General features: G+C 40.8%; 1 protein-coding gene across 1 annotated transcript in view; it reads left to right on the forward strand.

The window, feature by feature from the left end:
* DOK6 (docking protein 6) overlaps window positions 1–19,277 on the forward strand; it is a 391,405-nt gene that overhangs the window by 247,192 nt on the left and 124,936 nt on the right. Inside the window, exon 4 of the mRNA XM_084849962.1 lies at window positions 17,188–17,307. Coding sequence (XP_084706088.1) covers window positions 17,188–17,307 — 120 coding nt within the window. The remainder of the gene's footprint in view (window positions 1–17,187; window positions 17,308–19,277) is intronic.

Below are 19,277 nucleotides of genomic sequence, written 5' to 3' on the forward strand. Positions count from 1 at the left end.
TGCCAGTTGCACCTACAAGGGGCATGTGTTCCACAACTGGCATCTATATATACACACACTAATATCAAACACACACACACACACAATTTGGACTGGATATAAGCACCATGACTTTTTAGAAAAGAATAAAAAGAAGAAAACGTATGGCTGTGAGAGCTGGACTATAAGAAAGGCTGAGCGCCGAAGAATTGATGCTTTCGAACTGTGGTGCTGGAGAAGACTCTTACGAGTCCCCTGGACTGCAAGGAGGTCAAATCAGTCCATCCTAAAGGAAATCAACCCTGAGTGCTCATTGGAAGGACAGATACTGAAGCTGAAGCTCCAATATTTTGGCCACCTAATGCGAAGAGAAAACTCCCTGGAAAAGACCCTGATGCTGGGAAAGACTGAAGGCAAAAGGAGAAGGGGACGGCAGAGGATGAGATGGCTAGATAGCATCACCGATGCAATGAATATGAACTTGTGCACACTCCGGGAGAGAGCGCAGGACAGGAAGGCCTGGCGTGCTATGGTCCATGGGGTCACGAAGAGTCGGACACGACTGAACGACTGAACAACAAGAAATCAGCTGCAAGCAGGACAGAAAGTTAATTATGGGCCAAAAACTAGCTCTTGCTATCACATATGCATATTTATAGCAAGAGCAAAAAAAAGGCTTTGAGTGACCAATGACAAAAAACACATCCTTATATTAGCACTTAATCAGAACAAAGGAAGTATGTTATGGTTTGCTTATAAATAATTATTATTTATATACACTAAGAATTGGTGTCTCTATAACCATCCAACAGACTGGGAATTCACCTTCAGTGCTCTCCAGAAGCGTTTGCCCTAATATTCCTTTCTCCTGTCATGCAGTGCAAAATTCTAGAAAAAAATTGATGTTCCACCATTAAGGTGGTAGGATGTTTCACATCATGAGCTGAAAATTTCATGCACTCTGTAAAAACATGAGTGGAAAGTAAAAGGCAGTTAAGTATAATGAACCTTAAGTCAAGCTGTAGAAAGTAAGGAAATGATCAAGTCAAGGTTAAGCGCTTTTAAATAGTACTGATTACACTGGAAGAGGCAGCAGAAGAGGCTTATTGTTGACATCAATGGGACTAAAGTGTTTAATTTGGGCTGCATTGCTCCATACGTTTCCCCCACCCCCACCGTCTAAATCCTTCATTGTTCTCCTCTGTCAACCCAAAAATAATTCTGACAGTTCAGCTAGTTTAGTGATGCTTTCCCTCTAAATAACAACTGTGCCCCCCAAATTTGGCGTAGAGGTGTTTTTAACATCTTGTCCACATGAGCAGCAGAAGAAAATGTATAATACAACTTCTTAATTTTTTGCTTTACTGTTCCTAAAAGTGATAGTTGACATTCTGGAAGGTTATACCTGAATTCATGGCTGCTTTGAATCCTACCATGTTGTAGTAAACAACATTTGTGATAAGTTGTTTGAACTAGTGAGGATAGACAAAAGGGAGCTTGTTTTCTTCCTCTATTAGTTTCTTCTTGTAACTACTCTTTGATGTAGATTGCAACTCTGAGGCTTTTACTTCCTTCCTCCTCCTTCATTGGTAGTAAGTGTTCCTTGGTTTGAAAAGTGCAGCCATAATGGCTGCGCTCAACCTTTACTTCAGAGACTGTTTTCCCAGGAGCTATGAACTCCCAGTACAATGCTGTTTGCTTTCTTTCTATAGCACTTGCTTTGCATCAGTTACATCACTTAACCCTAACCCAAACAAATATACCTCTAATGCCTTGCACCCTTAATTGATTCTGTTAAGTCCTGGCTGTAATGCTCTTGATTTTACTCTAGGGGCAGGTGACTTGTGAGTCATTCTAATTTTATTTTATTTTTAGTGATTTAAAAAAAAAAAACATGAAGCTGCCTTACTTATACTGAGTAAGACCATTGGTCTGTTTAGCCTATTATTATCTACCCTGTTGGGCAACATCTCTTCAAGGTCTCATATAGACATCTTTCCCAGCTGGATTTCCTGATATCATTTAAGTGGAGATGCCTGGAATTGAATCTGGGATCTCACACATGCAAAGCATATGAGCCAAATATTATTTGACATTTGAGTTCACTTGAAGGAGAAAAGGATTGTCAATAAATAACAAATACATCAAAGCCAAGGATGGTGAATTAAATAAATCTCTTTGGAGTTTACCACAGCATACATAGGAGTGAGATTCTGCTATCAGTTAAAATTAGTAAATATTGACTGCAGATTTTTTTGTAACTAATTAAAAGATGCATCGCCAAATGAGATGGTGTGAAACAAGCCTCTAGAGCTAATGGTAGTTTATCACAATGGAACAATGAAGCTTAATCCCACTCTTGATGGGATAACTTTCAGTCTGATTTATACAGGCAAGCAATTGCTGGTTGGTGAAGCAAGCAGTTTCGTGTTGCTTGGTATCTATTCTCCTTTGTTCCCCCGATTTCCAATTTTAGATACTGACACCTTGATCATCAAATCTTGACACTGTGGAGATTCGCACAGTATTTGGACTTTGATAAATATGACTCAAGATGGCAATGTGATGATTGCAGTTACATCGAATCTTGCTGCGTATGCACTGAGTCTAAAGTAGATAACTGGTTTATTCCTGTTACACAAACACATTTGAAGTTGCTGCATGGTGAGATTCCTGTAGACCACAAATGCAGAACCTCAGGTCTAGGAGCCAAATCTAGCTTTCTGAAGACCCTAATTGCCTCTCTGAAGTTCCCCAGAAGGCCATGCCCTTTCCCCGACCACCAATTATTTTGTAGTTTCCTGGCTTTTGTGCAGTTTTCCCATTCTAAAATATTAAAATGTTTCTTCTGAGGTGTAGCTACTGGCAATAAGAGCTTTAAACTAACATATACTGGTATTTGAGGGGTTTGGGCCCAGCTCCTTTTGCCTTCAGCCCCGCACACCACTGGAATGTGGTCCCCAAGAACTTCTCCCAAATGGAAATGGCCCTGTTGGAATTTGACGGCTGGAACTTGACAGTGGCAGAGTCCATTGGACCTCAATCTCCTTCAGATAATTTTGTTGTTGTTCAGTCGTTCAGTCGTGTCCGACTCTTCGTGACCCCATGGACCATAGCATGCCAGGCCTTCCTGTCCTGCGCTCTCTCCCAGAGCGTGCTCAAGTTCATATTCATTGCATCCGTGATGCTATCTAGCCATCTCATCCTCTGCCGTCCCCTTCTCCTTTTGCCCTCATTCTTTCCCAGCATCAGGGTCTTTTCCAGAGAGTTTTCTCTTCGCATTAGGTGGCCAAAATATTTGAGCTTCAGCTTCAGTGAGCACTCAGGGTTGATTTCCTTTAGGATTGACTGATTTGACCTCCTTGCAGTCCAGGGGACTCATAAGAGTCTTCTCCAGCACCACAGTTCGAAAGCATCAATTCTTCGGCGCTCAGCCTTCCTTATAGTCCAGCTCTCACAGCCATACATTACTACTGGGAAAACCATAGCTTTGATTAGACGGACCTTTGTCGGCAAGGTCATGTCTCTGCTTCTTACTATGCTGTCTAGGTTGGCCATAGCTTTCCTCCCAAGGAGCAAGCGTCTTTTAATTTCATGGCTACAGTCACCATCTGCGGTGATCTTGGAGCCCAAGAAAGTAAAATCTGTCACTGCTTCCATTTCTTCCCCTTCTATATGCCAGGAAGTGATGGGGCCAGATGCCATGATCTTAGTTTTTTGAATGTTGAGTTTCAAACCAGCTTTTGCACTCTCCTCTTTCACCCTCAACAACAGGCTCTTGAGATCCTCTTCACTTTCTGCCATTAGGGTGGTATCGTCTGCATATCGGAGGTTGTTGATAATTCTCCCAGCAATCTTAATTCCGACCTCTGATTCATCCAGCCCGGCATTTCTCATGATGTACTCTGCATATAAGTTAAATAAGCAGGGTGACAATATGCAGCCTTGTCCTACTCCTTTCCCAAATCACACCCTAACTTATGACTGCAAATGTGACTACGGAATGGGAAAAATTCTTCACCGTAGTCTGTCATATAAATACAGTAACTGCACCAAAATACACATGACGTGTGTGTGTATGTGTTGAGTGTGAAAGTAGTTCAACATTCATTTTTCCCCAAGAAAAAACAGTTTAGAATGGGGCCTTAGGAGTGTAGAATCTGGAGGTGCTGGAGATGCACCTAACTGATTCCTTGCCTATTTTTCAAATCAGACCCCCAAGCAACTTATCCATCCATGAGATTCAAAATGCTTCCTTTGCTTTGTGGCTGTTCTATAACCTTGGGATGCTTAATAGAGTATTTTATCCACCATGAGTGGTGAAGCTAACTTTTTTCTTATGGTTGACATATGTGAAAGTCTGTGAAGTAAACTCAGTTTGTTTGTTTTCTATCTCCCTGGATGACACACAAACCTAGTACATTGCATGTGACCTGCACTTCAGGAACATCCACTTATTTATAGGATTCAAGTTCTAAATAGTAATATCAATAGAAAAACTGAATGTGAACTTGTTTATAAACTTGTTATGAACTTATTCCCTGGGCATCTTCATAATAGTTTACATATTCCTTTTAGAAATCAGGCAAGGGGATCTGAGGTGTCCTTTGTTCTCAATTTCAAATGTAGATGATTTTTTGTTTATCATTCTTTTTTATAAGACAGAACTAGACTGAAGTTGACAAGGAGACAGAAAGAATTTTTTTCTATTTATGGGCATTAATGCAAAAAACAAACAAAATTATCCTATGATGCAAACAAAAAACATATGATGTGTATAATCTGGTTACCAGTGTGTTTCCAAGCCCAATTTAAAGTGCTGGTTTTGACCTTTAAAGCCTTAAATGGTTTGGGATCAAATTACTTGAAGCCTTCACCCATATTAGTGTGCCCACTGTTTAAGATCAGAGAGAGAGAGAGAGACCCTTCTCATTTGCCCACCTGTGAGAACAGTTAGGTGGGCGACCTCATGTGAGAGGGCCTTCTTTGCAGTGGCCCACACCTTTGGAACAAGTTGCGTCGGAGGTCTGCCATGTTCCATCACTGCAGGCTTTTAAGAAGGCCTTGAAAACATATTATTTCACTGTGACCTTCTCTTGATATGACTGCTGTTGTTGCTGCTATTGCCATTATTGTTGTTGCTGGTTTTATTGTTGGCTTTTATTGTTGTTTTTATTGCTATTTTATTATGTTTCTGTTTTTATTGCTTTTAATATTTTAACTGTTTTTATGTATTTTATTGCTGTAAGTGCCTTAGGAGGGCTTCTGCCCTGAAAGGCAACCAAGAAATGTTATAAATAAATAAATAAATAAATAAATGGTCGTATCGCTGCTATCATTCCACCAGCACAGAACTTCTACCAGAAACTCCGTAATCATCCTTGTGCGAGTGTCAAATTCAATACTTTAATTCTGCTTGTTCCCACTGTTGCAGATGCTGTTGCACTAGTTGTTTCAGAAATGGTTTCACAAGCCCTTGCACAACTCTTTATTATTTAATTAGGTGTTGCACCGTTTGTGCACTTTTTATGTTAGTTGTATAGCTAGCAGTTGCTTAAGCACTAGTGAAACAATGCTACCCCTTGTATTTTTTTCACTAACGTAATGTTGGAGACAACCCATGGTGTTTCCTCTTTATCTGTCAAATATATCTTGAAACTGATACCAAAGTGTAATGAAATGTTCTTGTGTTTCAGAAGTAGTAGTGGGTTATGGTGGTGGAAATGGCATGGACACAATTCCCAAAGGAAACGTTTCCCTGTCTCAAGTAGATTCAGTGGAACCCAATAAATCACCTCTATAGCGTTACTAACTACTCTTGGTAAAGGCCAAAAACTGAAGGCATTCTCCAGTTTCCTGTAACATAATTTAGTGATCTTGGATAAAGCTGAACTGAAACATAGCCTTGGTTTTTGTGAAAGTTTTGTACTTCTTGTGATTTTTGTTTTGTTTTGTTTTTTGGTTGCAAACCTATGCAACCAAAACAAATTCATGACTTAAAAAGGCATGAATATGTTTGTGGGTGATTTGCCCATTGCCAAGGTCACTGAGCTGTTTTTGTATGCTGTTCTGAAACTTCTGAAAGTCCCTGGCAAAATAGTTGCTTCAGCAAAAGAGATACATTCTCTTCCCACTCCTGTTCAGAGAGAAGACAATGTGAGGGTTTCATTTGGGGACAAGAGATAAGAAGGCCCATTACCGTGTTCATGTTAGCTTAGCTGCTATAGTTACAAGAACATATTCTCTTCTCACTCCCTCATACAGAATGGGGACAACACAAGGGCTTCATTTGCCGTCAGTATGTTGCCACATAGCCAAATGTATTGTCATCGACATGCTGGTTTTGTGAACCTTAATTGATTGGGATCATGTAGCCAGCAGAAAGAGACTCTTTTAAAAAAAGAAAAGAAAAAGGAAAAAAAGAAAAAGTGGTTGAGTGGAGCAGTGAACAGTCATGCAGCTATTGGGGGATTTCCCATTAATATTTTTTGGTGGTTCAGAAGCCCCTTTTCAATTAAAAAATGTGTCCTAGCAACATTTTGGTGCAGCACTAATATCAATAATCAGTCTGCTACTTTATCCAAAGTTCTTCTGAAGAATGTGTGAGTGTGTGTATGTGTGTGTGTGTGTGGGGGGGGGGCTGTATTGGTAATTAAGAACCAAGACCTTTGTTTCTGATCTCTGCCATTGTCACTGTTGTCTTCTTCCACTGTCTTGTCTAGAAGTGTGACTTTTCACAGAAGACAATGAAGTAGGTTAATGGTCCAAGCACCTTCCAGGAGAACAACATAACCAGTCCTTCCCAAGTAAGGTTGAAATTTTAGATTTAAAGGAGTCATGAATAGACAGGGAGTTCATAGAGGAGGACAGGGATGTTGAATTAAATTAATTGGGGAAGGACTGTCCCTGAAATTAACAAGCAAAAGACCTGTGTATTAGCTGTACCAATTTACCTGCTCTTAAGTGCACTTCAGTTAAGTGGAGTTATTGATTTCACATTCACATGCTATGCTTCCCAGGTTACAGAAATTTTCCCTAGAACAGTTGTATTACTCTAGCCCATTACCACAGGGAGTGTACCAACCCTGGTGACATATGAAATTTCTGTCAACATGGACTTGTAGAACTAGAGAAGACTAGATGATTACCTAGCAAACAGGTGACTTCTTTCCATTCCTGCTTCTGACATGTTTCCTAACTATTCATTTTTTGCACTGTGTAGTGATTTTGCAACGGATATCTATTTTGTAATGCCTGTGCAATGACCCGAGATATTTTGCAACATTGGCATGATATATCCAGTCATGATGCTGCACTGGCAAAGCAGTTGTCATTCTCTTTCCTATTTTCTCATTTGCTGATTCAGTACTTCATAGGATATTATTTATTTCATATTTGAATAATCAATGTAAATATTTGTGACTGCGTTGCAACTACATCTTTTTAATGAGAAACTTAATTCTGTTTTGAAAATGTCATGAACCATTAGTCTAAGAAAATATAAGACAGAGTATGAGTCACTTATAACTTCAACCCAATATCCTCTTAGGACTTGAATATTTATGCCGCAGATTTATGTAGCATCAAACATTCTGTTCATTAGTCTGTGTCATTTAAAAGTAGTTTCTAGGGAGTGAATACATTCTGCACAGTTTTAGAATTGAAATATTTTTTAAAAGTTAGGAAGTTTGTAAGCAGTCACAGAATGTTTTTCCATTTTTCTACCTTCAGGGATTTTTTTCATCATTGACATATCTTCCATAGAACTCTAGGTCATTATTGTTGTTGTTGTTATTTAGATTTGTATACTGCCCAACTGGCAAATACCCTTGGGGAGGTTTACAATAATAAAATCAAACAACGACAATAACAACATAGCTAAAAAGAAATAAATAAAAATATCACAATTCAGATATCAAAATAAGAATTCAACGTCAAAATGTTAAGAATATTAAAAACACTGAAGACACTGAGGAGCCATCAGTAAAATTAATAAAGCAACAGACTAAAGGTTAAATGCCTGCTTAAAGAGGAGGGTCTTAACCTGGCATCTAAATGTATTCAACCAAGATGCCAAGTGGAACTTCCTGGGAGGAGCATTCCATAGATGGGGGGAGGGAAGAAAGAGAAGGCTCTTTCCCTGGTAGCTACCCATTGCACCATTGTGGGAAGTGGCACCCAGAGAAGAACCTCTAAAAAGGATCTTAACAATTGGGCAGGAACATATGGAAGAAGGTGCTCCTTCAGGTAGACTGGTCCTAAGCCATTTAAGGATTTAAAAGTCAGCACCAACACTTTGATTGGGCTCAGAAACATACTCCGTTTCCATGGAGTGGGCCAGGCTTGTTGGACCTTTCCATCACTTTGAGTGAACTGACAATGCACCCTAAAACACGCCCAACATTTTCCTGTGGCTGCATATTGCAGGAAGCATTGTATGTGACAGGCAAGTATCTGTCTTTCAGGGATTGCCCACAATTTATTATTTTTCATTGTGGAACACCTCCTCTGGCGTGGCTGCTAGAGGAGTTCAGAAGCTTTTGCTTCCATTTTAGATTAACCACAGTCTAGTGTGTTAACTAAATCCTAAACTGTGGCTTCTCTTAACTATGGTCTATTTGAACTAGCCAGTTTCATAACCCATGTTTGAAATTGGCTTGCTTCAAACAAACCATACTTAAGATTAAGCACAGTTTGTCAAGTTCAGGCTACACGACAAGCTGCAGTTAAACTACAGCAGAAACAAAAGCTTCTGAACTCCTGCTTGCACTTCACTCTACTCACACCAAACTATGTTTTAACATGTATGGATAAGGCCAGCTTGTATAACACATTTTAGCCAATGCCTTAGGTTGTTGTTGTTCATGTTCAGTCGTTCAGTTGTGTCCGACTCTTCGTGACCCCATGGACCATAGCGCGCCAGGCCTTCTTGTCCTCCGCTCTCACTCGGAGTGTGCTCAAGTTCATATTCTTTGCATCCGTGATGCTATCTAGCCATCTCATCCTCTGCCGTCCCCTTCTCCTTTTGCCTTCGATCTTTCCCAGCATCAGGGTCTTTTCCAGGGAGTTTTCTCTTCGCATTAAGTGGCCAAAATATTTGAGCTTCAGCTTCAAAATCTGTCCTTCCAATGAGCAGTCAGGGTTGATTTCCTTTAGGACTGACTGATTTGACCTCCTTGCAGTCCAGGGGACTCGTAAGAGTCTTCTCCAGCACCACAGTTCAAAAGCATCGATTCTTCGACGCTCAGCCTTCCTTATAGTCCAGCTCTCACAGCCATACGTTGCCACTGGGATCACCATAGCTTTGACTTTACGGACCTTTGTCGACAAGGTGCTGTCTCTGCTTCTTACTATGCTGTCTAGGTGTGCCATAGCTTTCCTCCCAAGGAGCAAGCGTCTTTTAATTTCATGGCTACAGTCACTGTCTGCAGTGATCTTGGAGCCCAAGAAAGTAAAATCTGTCACTGCTTCCATTTCTTCCCCCTCTATATGCCAGGAAGTGATGGGGCCAGATGCCATGAACTTGGTTTTTTGAATGTTGAGTTTCAAACCAGCTTTTGCATTCTCCACTTTCACCCTCAACAAGAGGCTCTTTAGATCCTCTTCGCTTTCTGCCATTAGGGTGGTATCGTCTGCATATCGGAGGTTGTTGATAATTCTCCCAGTGATCTTAATTCCAACCTGTGATTCATCCAACCCAGCAGCGTTTCTCATGATGTACTCTGCATATAAGTTAAATAAGCAGGGCGACAATATACAGCCTTGTCGTACTCCTTTCCCAATTTTGAACCAATTCGTTGTTCCATGTCCGGTTCTTACTGTTGCTTCTTGACCCTCGTACAGGTTTCTCAGGAGACAGGTAAGGTGGTCTGGTACTCCCATCTCTTTAAGAATTTGCCAGCGTTTGTTGTGATCCACGCAATCAAAGGCTTTAGTGTAGTCAATGAAGCAGAAATAGACGTTTTTCTGGAATTCTCTTGCTTTCTCCATGATCCAGTGAATGTTGGCGATTTGATCTCTAGTTCCTCTGCCTCTTCAAAACCCAGCTTGTACTTCCCGTAGTTCTCGGTTCACATACTGTTGAAGCCTAGCTTGTAGGATTTTGAGCATAACCTTGCTGGCATATGAAATGAGCGCAATTGTACGGTAGTTTGAACACTCTTTGGCATTGCCCTTCTTTGGAACTGGAATATAAACTGACCTTTTTCAGTCTTGTGGCCACTGTTGAGTGTTCCAAATTTGTTGGCATATTGAGTGCAGCACTTTAGCAGCAGCATCTTTTAGGATTTTAAATAGCTCAGCTGGAATACTGTCATCTCCACTAGCTTTGTTGTTAGTAATGCTTCCTAAGGCCCACCTGACTTCACTCTCGAGGATGTCCGGCTCAAGTTCAGTGACCGCACTATCATGGCTATCAGGGACATTAAGATGTTCCCTGTATAGTTCTTCTGTGTATTCTTTCCACCTCTTCTTAATCTCATCTGCTTCTGTTAGGTTCCTGCCTTCTTTGTCCTTTATCATGCCCGTCTTTGCACAAAACGTTCCCTTGAGATCTCTGATTTTCTTGAAGAGATCTCTAGTCTTTCCCATTCTATTGTTTGCTCAATTTCATTGCATTGTTCATTTAAGAAGGCCTTCTTGTCTCTCCTTGCTATTCTCTGGAAATCTGCATTCAGCTGGGTATATCTTCCCCTTTCTACCTTGCTTTTCGCTTCCCTTCTTTCCTCAGCTACTTGTAAAGCCTCATCAGACAGCCACTTTGCTTTCTTGCATTTCTTTTTCTTTGGGATGGATTGAGTTGCTGCCTCCTGAACAATGTTACGGACCTCCGTCCATAGTTCCTCAGGCACTCTGTCTATCAGGTCTAATCCCTGAAATCTATTCCTCACCTCCACTGTATATTCATAAGGGATATGTTTTAGGTCATACCTGAATGGTTTAGTGGTTTTCCCTACGTTCTTCAATTTAAGCCAAAATTTTGCAGTAAGAAGCTCATGATCTGAGCCACAGTAAGCTCCAGGTCTTGTTTTTACTGACTGTATAGAGCTTCTCCATCTTTGGCTGCAAAGGACATAATCAATCTGGTTTTGATATTGACCATCTGGTGATGTCCATGTGTAGAGTCGTCTCTTGTGCTGTTGGAAAGGTGTGTTTGCTATGATCAGCGTGTTCTCTTGGCAAAACTCTATTAGCCTTTGTCCTGCTTCATTTTGTACACCAAGGCCATGCTTGCCTGTTATCCCAGTGATTTCTTGACTTCCTACTTTAGCATTCCAATCCCCTATGATGAAAAGGACCTCTTTTTTTGGTGTTAGTTCTAGAAGATGTGTAGGTCTTCATAGAACCGATCAACCTCAGCTTCTTCGGCCTCAGTGGTTGGGGCATAGACTTGAATTACTGTGATGTTGAATGGTTTGCCTTGGATTCGTACTGAGATCATAGCCTGAGAGATAAAGCAGTGCAAATGACATTTTACCATCATTAGTATTTATTTGACACTTTGTTTCAACAACTGTAGAAATAATATCACTCTTGCTTTTCACAATCAGCAATTTCAAACCAGCGGTGCAAAAAGCAGTTTGGAAAATGGAACTTCTTGAGTATTCGTGCTTAGAACTTAATTCTTACTGTAAAAAAAATCTCACTAACCAAGATAAACCAACACTGCTCTAAATGAAAATCATAATATAAGTCACTGACAAATGTTCTTGTCTTTTGTATGGCACCCAATAAATGAAGTCCATTTTCTGAAACAACAGTAATACTTCTAAACTGCTGTCTTCAAAATCTCTCCATCTTTATTAAGGGGACTTGTTTCAGCAGAGGTATGAAGGCTGTTATATTTGTTATCCACAGAAATGGGAGGGAAAGAAGCCTCAAGCCAACACTGTAAGATATATTTTTGTCTGCTCCATCAAAACTAAGGGTAGCTTCACAGATGATATTTTTCTTTTTACCTGCATATTGTAGAATCAGCTATATATGCATGTAATTTTACACAGTATAAGATATTTATTTATAAGAAATCTTTGAGCTTTATTTTCTGTTTTTTAATTCAGTCTTTGAAAAGCTTGAATATTCATACATATAAAGTCTTTTTAATAAACGATTAAATCTGAACTTTTATAAGACTCATGCCACCCACTCCTCCCGAGTTTAAATTCACAATCTTTATCTATCCACCAGTCATTCAATCAAATGTAATGTTGAAACTATAGATCATGGCACAAAATACCTTCACTCTTTTGCTCAGTGTAGCTGGAGGTTTCTGAGGGGTTTCCAGGACTGAGTGGCAATTAGGAGGGAAAACAGATATATGATGTTCACTTTTGTTCTAGAAGGTAGGATGAAGTCTGAATTCAAGAGCTAAATAAAGCCAGGCAGATGTTAGCAGTTCCAAACATTATATGGGATGAATGGATTACAGTGGGAATTATTGGACTAGAATTATGCAAACATAGAATTCATGGGGAAAATATGTGATCATTAAATTGTCCTTACTGTGAAGTTGTACTGGATTTCCTTGTGTCTAAAACAAATACATAGAAAAGGTGATGGAATGCAGTTGCTTTCATAATAGTCACCTTATTTAAGTCTTTGACACCAGCCTAACCCTCATGCGCATCGCATGGGGATGGACTATTATAATGCGGTGCACATGGGACTGCCTTTGAAAATGGACTAGAAACTGCAGCTGGTGCAAAGCAGGGAAATGCTAATTTCATTGGGTGATATTGAGTATATTGCACCAGCACTGTCTTGCTTGCACAAGCTCCCAGTTTGTTTCCAAGCCCAATTCAAAATGCTGATTTTGAGTTATAAAGCTCTTCACAGCTTGGGACCATGGAAGCTGATGGAAAGCCATATGTGCGTACCCATACCCTGGGTACAGAGTGTCATCTCTATGTCATCTACAGAGGCCCTCCTCGGAGTGTTCCCCCCATTCTGAAGCTCAGAGGGTGCTTACTGGAGAAAGGGCATTCTAGGTGGTGGCCCCACAGTTATGAAATGCTCTTCCCAGGGCAATTTGCCTAGCACCATCATTATTTTCTTTCATCAAAAGGCACTTTTGTGACACCCCTTGAACTGAAGTTAAATTCATGCCTCTGATTAAATAAACTGCTTCCTCCTCACAGCAATTCATGGACTATCTTTATCCCGTGGAGACAGTGTCATTATACATACACACATACACATGCACACACAACTGTAGGATGTTTGCTATTTCAAAGAGGGAGAATTTCTTTGTAAAAATTAAGCAAAAAATCTGTTGAGCACTTGGTCATCAATATATAAATATTGTCAAGAATAGGTTAATTGAGTAAAGCTTTTTGAGAGCTATTGGGATAGTCACGTATACCGAAGCACCTGGAGGATGAGGAGTTTGGGTCGTTTTTCAGCCTGGCAGCTCAAGGCCATGAGTTGCTCTGCCTAATTGGGAAAGTGATAACAGCCGTGCCTGGTGGGAAGATGCAGCCTCCTTGAGAGGGTGGGATGGGGTGACCTGAGACTGAATTTAGATTGGGTGCTCCAAATCTGCCTAGAGTTGCTAGGGCTAGACAATAAAAGGAGAGCAAAGGAAGGGGCGGGTGTCTCTTCTGGTTCTGGCCCTGATGGTACTAGGGTGTGCTGCTGGTCGATGGCTATCCTGAGAGGCCCATGCTTTAGTATGTATAGGATAGACTAGCTAGCTTTATTGTTTTACTCTTGGGAGTGTGTGCCTCGAGGTTTGGCGTTTTTGGTTTTGTTTGGAGTTTTGTACTTGTTTGTCCTCGCTTGTAATTTCCTGTGTAACCTACCACCTCTCCCTTATTTCTTTCCCTTTGACCTTTCCCTTTTCAATAAACTTTTATCCAACCTTCAGTTGGTGTGGTCCTTCTGAATAACTTCAGTGCTAAATACAGTGCCTGTTGGCCTGGGTGAGAGCTACTGGGTTACTTTGGGGAGATTTGTGGCCGAGTTAGGCCTGTCCTAGCTTGCAGGGTTGTTGGGGTGAAACCAACAATCCTTCACAAATACATTTTAATTCTTAGCCTAAAATTGCACTTATTTCTTGGAGCAGAGCATTTGGACCACAAACTTTCAGCCCCAAGGGTTGTGAGCAGCACACACATATGCATGCACACGCAAACATACACACACACGCAGCCCTAGCCCACATCCCAGCAATCATACTCAAGATTAGGGATGGGAGAGGCTGCTTTATTTTATTTATAGTGGTTTCCTTTTCACACAAACAACCCCCTCCACTTCCACTGTAGTACATATGTTAGACCACACTGTAAGACAGACATCTGCAAGTTTAGTGTGGTTAATGGAATGTTCCATTTCTGTTTAACTTGCAAAAATGATACCCATAGATAGGGATGGCGGAGAATTTCTCCCCGAAACTTCGGGGGGCCGAGCGCCAATGTGTTCGGCCCCCCGAACAAGTTTCGGGGAGAAATCCTCCGAACCCCCCCCCGCACCCCCCCTGGGACGGGACTTACCTTCACCGAATGTCCCTCCCGGTGGCAGGTCCGGCCAGTGGTTCGGCGGGTGTTCGAGCGGGGCGGGAGCGGCAGCCGGTCTTTCGACCGGCTGCCGCCGCCGCCATTGCAATCAAAGAAAAAAAAACGCCCCCTGATAGGCTACGTGACGATTCACGTAGCCTATCACGGCTAGATTTGCAAAGTCAGCCGTGATAGGCTACGTCAATCGTCACGTAGCCTATCACGGGTGACTTAAAAAAAAAAAAAAAAGCGCGTACGGATAATGGCGGCCCCCATAGGGAGCTGCCATTCCCCTTCCTTATTTGGTCGCTGTAGTCTACGTAAATGTTTACGTAGACTACGGCGAAAATAAGGGCAACGCTATGAGTATTTGAGTGTTCCAAATTTGTTGGCATATTGAATGCAGCACTTTAACAGCATCATCTTTTAGGATCTTAAATAGCTCAGCTGGAATACTGTCATCTCCACTAGCTTTGTTGTTACTAATGCTTCCTAAGGCCCACTTGACTTCACTCTCGAGGATGTCCGGCTCAAGTTCAGTGACCGCACTATCATGGCTATCAAGGACATTACTATCATGGCTATCAAGGACATTAAGATCTTTCCTGTATAGTTCTTCTGTGTATTCTTGCCACCTCTTCTTAATCTCATCTGCGTCTGTTAGGTCCCTGCCTTCTTTGTCCTTTATCATGCCCGTCTTTGCACAAAACGTTCCCTTGAGGTCTCCAATTTTCTTGAAGAGATCTCTAGTCTTTCCCATTCTGTTGTTTTCCTCGATTTCCTTGCATTGTTCATTTAAGAAGGTCTTCTTGTCTCTCCTTGCTATTCTCTGGAACTCTGCATTCAGTTGGATATATCTTCCCCTTTCTCCCTTGCTTTTTGCTTCCCTTCTTTCCTCAGCTACTTGTAAAGCCTCATCAGACAGCCACTTTGCTTTCTTGCATTTCTTTTTCTTTGGGACGGTTTTCGTTGCTGCCTCCTGAACAATGTTACGGACCTCCGTCCATAGTTCCTCAGGCACTCTGTCTATCAGGTCTAATCCCTGAAATGTATTCCTCACCTCCACTGTATATTCATAAGGGATATGATTTAGGTCATACCTGAATGGTTTAGTGGTTTTCCCTACGTTCTTCAATTTCAGCCGAAATTTTGCAAGAAGCAGCTCATGATCTGAGCCACAGTCAGCTCCAGGTCTTGTTTTGACTGACTGTATGGAGCTTCTCCATCTTTGGCTGCAAAGTACATAATCAATCTGATTTCGATATTGACCATAGGGTGGCCACTTACGGAACTCCAAACAAGAAAAAACACATCACCAAAAAACAGACATAAGAGATGCCAATTTGCATAAAAAGGTGCACATGCTAATTTAGGTAGATAGATAGATAGATAGATAGATAGATGCAAATTTAGAAATAATTATTGCAATTTAAATAGAAATATAGTACATCTCACCATAGTGTGGAAGACTGTAACCAGGTGACTTGTGTGCCTTGCTCAATGTGCTGTCGAGATTCTGTTGATGGATAACTTCATGGCCCAGCTCTTCCTTCTGATAGTACTTTATACTGGACCGGACTTGGACCGGACAGCCCTTCAAATAGAGGACTGTCCTCAGTAAAAGAGGACAACTGGCCAGATAATTTGCAATTAAACAAAATCTACCACTAATGAAGGACAGTTTTATTTTATATCAACTTCAATGAAACAAGGAAGCTGGAATTTAGAATAATCCTTGTTTCAGTAACATAAACATACGTGTTGTTCAGTCGTGTCCGACTCTTCGTGACCCCATGGACCATAGCACGCCAGGCCTTCCTGTCCTCCGCTCTCTCCTCAGAAATGAACAGGTTCAAACAAACTCAGCAGTATTGTAGAAAACTTGGATTTAAAATATATATTGACATTGGACCAGCTTGGATGTGTTTGGTATTACATGAGTGAGCTCCAGATATGTTATTTTCTTACTGCAATTTACATAATAAAGATGAGTTTAGATCACCTTTTTCTCTGTGCAGGATGGAAAGATCCATATGCGGTTCCCAAAATGTCTAATGCATGACATTCTAATAGTCTTGTTTTGGCAAAATTATGGTGGTTGTAAAATCAAGCACATGAAGTATTCCTTCAGATAATAGGAGGGAAATAGCAAACTAAAGCCAACCTTCTTTTTTTGACCATGACAGAAACTGTTTGTTTGTTTGTTTGTTTGAAAAATGACAAACCTTAGCATTTAGCGCTAACCCGTTCTTTTCTCCTCCCTGTAATTATTATTTCACCCACATGCCAAACATGTTCAATACATCAGGTGGCAGGACAATTAAAAAGTCATAGGGAGGTTCTGTGTTCCCGTTGCAAAACTGATCTGGGTAACAAACATGGATAATGTGAATTTACCTTCTGAGGACAAAAATGATATACCTTAATGGCCCAAATGATCAGGTTTCCAGCACAGCAAGCAAACTGCAATTAATTTTCACTTGCTCTTAATCAATTTAAAATCCACCTCATGTTTCTGACAAAAAGAATACTAAATTAAGGGGGGGGGGGCGTGTCTGTGTTTTCTTCCATTAAAAATGGAGGTTGTTCAGTTATTAGCTTGTAAGGAAATGCTGCTGTCAGCAGGCACTTTCTTTTAAATTGAATTAAATGCTGCAGTTACTTCATGGTTATTCTTGATTGTTCATTAATTGGTTGTTGTGCTTTTTTATTTCAGAACTTGAGGCAGAAGAGTGGTGCAAACATCTTTGTATAGAATGTCTAGGAACCAGACTTAATGATATCAGCCTCGGTGAGCCTGATCTACTTGCTGCTGGAGTTCAGAGAGAACAAAATGGTAGGTGTTCAGGTCGTCTGATCACATCCGTTTAGATGATTCTAAATATTCTTGTCTCAAAATAAAAAAAAAATCTCTGTCCATTTGCAGCATTTTGGCTTCTTGGATTTAAAAAAAAAATACTTTCAGACAAAATCTTGGTATGGGATTTATAGCACTGAAATGCTACAAATCGCTAACCCACGTATGCATATTTGCATATTTGTTGCATGACTATTGGATTAAGGTTGCATGAATATTGGATTAAGGTTGCACTGCAGCATGGGATTTGTAAGGTTTATGATATGTTTATGACTGTTAACCCAATATTGTCACAAAAGGAGAAGTTGTGGGATTTGATTAGTTTAGAGGAGATGGGTTGGCACCAATATTCTCTCTCTCTCACGCTCACGCACGCACGTACGTGTGTGTGTGTGTGTGTATATATATGTACATACATACATATAATCACTAGAATACAGAACAATCATTGCTGTAGTGTTAAAGGAAAAATTCTTCCTGGATGAATATGCAGTGAAATTGAGAAAGCACCAGGGATTTCTGTAAGGCTTTTCACAGTAATATTTGAACTTGAATTGCTGGAACTGCAGTGTTTGGACCTGATTTCTGCTTTTGGCAAACTTTAGAGGCAGAATTCCCCGAATGGGCCTGAGTCAACAATAACTATCACAGCTAGCAGATGAGCAGTGATGGAAGCCTACCTGAATGTGCCTCATAATTCTTTGTTGAGCTTTCCGGATTTACCACCATGTTCATCATGAGGAAACTGCTGATAATCCAGGCTAGTCAGATAACACCATCTGAACATGTTTGGACTGAATTTTGTATTGATGCTTCAGTGCAGCATCTGACTATGCTGATGGTTGACATCTGATAGAAATGAACATAATTAGCAAGTTTGTTGCCTTGTAGTTAATAAATGGGATGAAACAAACACAACTAGGCCAGCAGGCATGGGGTCTCCATGCAAGGTGCACCCATAAGAAACCAAAGAGGCATAATTGGCAGTATCACTTAAAATGTAAGGAGTGAGTGAAATTGATGTTTCAGTAATATTCTGTGATGAATCATTAGGTACATTCCCTCAGATACTGCAATTTTGATAAATATCTCCAAATGGAGAAATTTGCATTTAAATTAGCAGAGGTAAAGCTGTCACCCTAGCTATAGACAGCAAAGCAGACATTGTGGCTGTACATGGCAAGAGGACATGATGTGAACTGTTCATTAATAAATTGGTAACTCAGCAAAGATATGCACATTCTCCTATAAAGCCTTGTAGAGCATTAATCCAAGAAATGGAGTTTTCTATGGCCGTTCAAATGTGTAATAGAAAGACTCAACTCAAACCTTCAACAATCAACACATCCTTGATAGGTTAAAAGCTGTTTTTTTATTGTTCTTATCATTGGTAAATGGTTGTTAATACACCCATTCTGAATATCAGAGCTCCAAGGCTGCTTATGTACACCAGTTGCTGCCTATGTACACCAGTTGCTGGGGAACAACCTGCCGTGGGCAACCTTACTGGCGCTTCTCCCAATAGGCAGGATGTTTGTAAAAAAAAGAAAAGAAAAAAAAGTGGAAGCCACATTGCCCTGCAGCCCTCCTACCCAGCTGGAACAAAGTTGGAAGGGAGTGGTTAAATGGGCGCCACTGGGCCACTTAGAATTTTTCAGGGGATGGGCCAGCCAGCCTATGAAAATGGCTGGGGGACTGGCTAGGGTGTTACAAAAATTGTGTTCTTTTCCCTGGTAGACTTTCCAATTTGTTTACCAAGAACGAGAGGAGGCAGAGATCTGGTCCAACACGATTTTATTCTGCAGAATAAGGCAACCCTTGGGGCTAACGTTCCAACAAAGGTTACAATCAAGTGATGTGATCCAAAAGTTTATATAGGCAAGACCTCTGGGGGCTGTCTTACTCTTGCGCTGTACTAATCTCTTTGTCTAGCTGAGAGGGAAACAGAA

This window comes from Heloderma suspectum, chromosome 4 (genome assembly GCF_057233095.1).
Source record: "Heloderma suspectum isolate Gila_16-S chromosome 4, 16-S_ref, whole genome shotgun sequence".
Classification (NCBI taxonomy): domain Eukaryota; kingdom Metazoa; phylum Chordata; class Lepidosauria; order Squamata; family Helodermatidae; genus Heloderma; species Heloderma suspectum.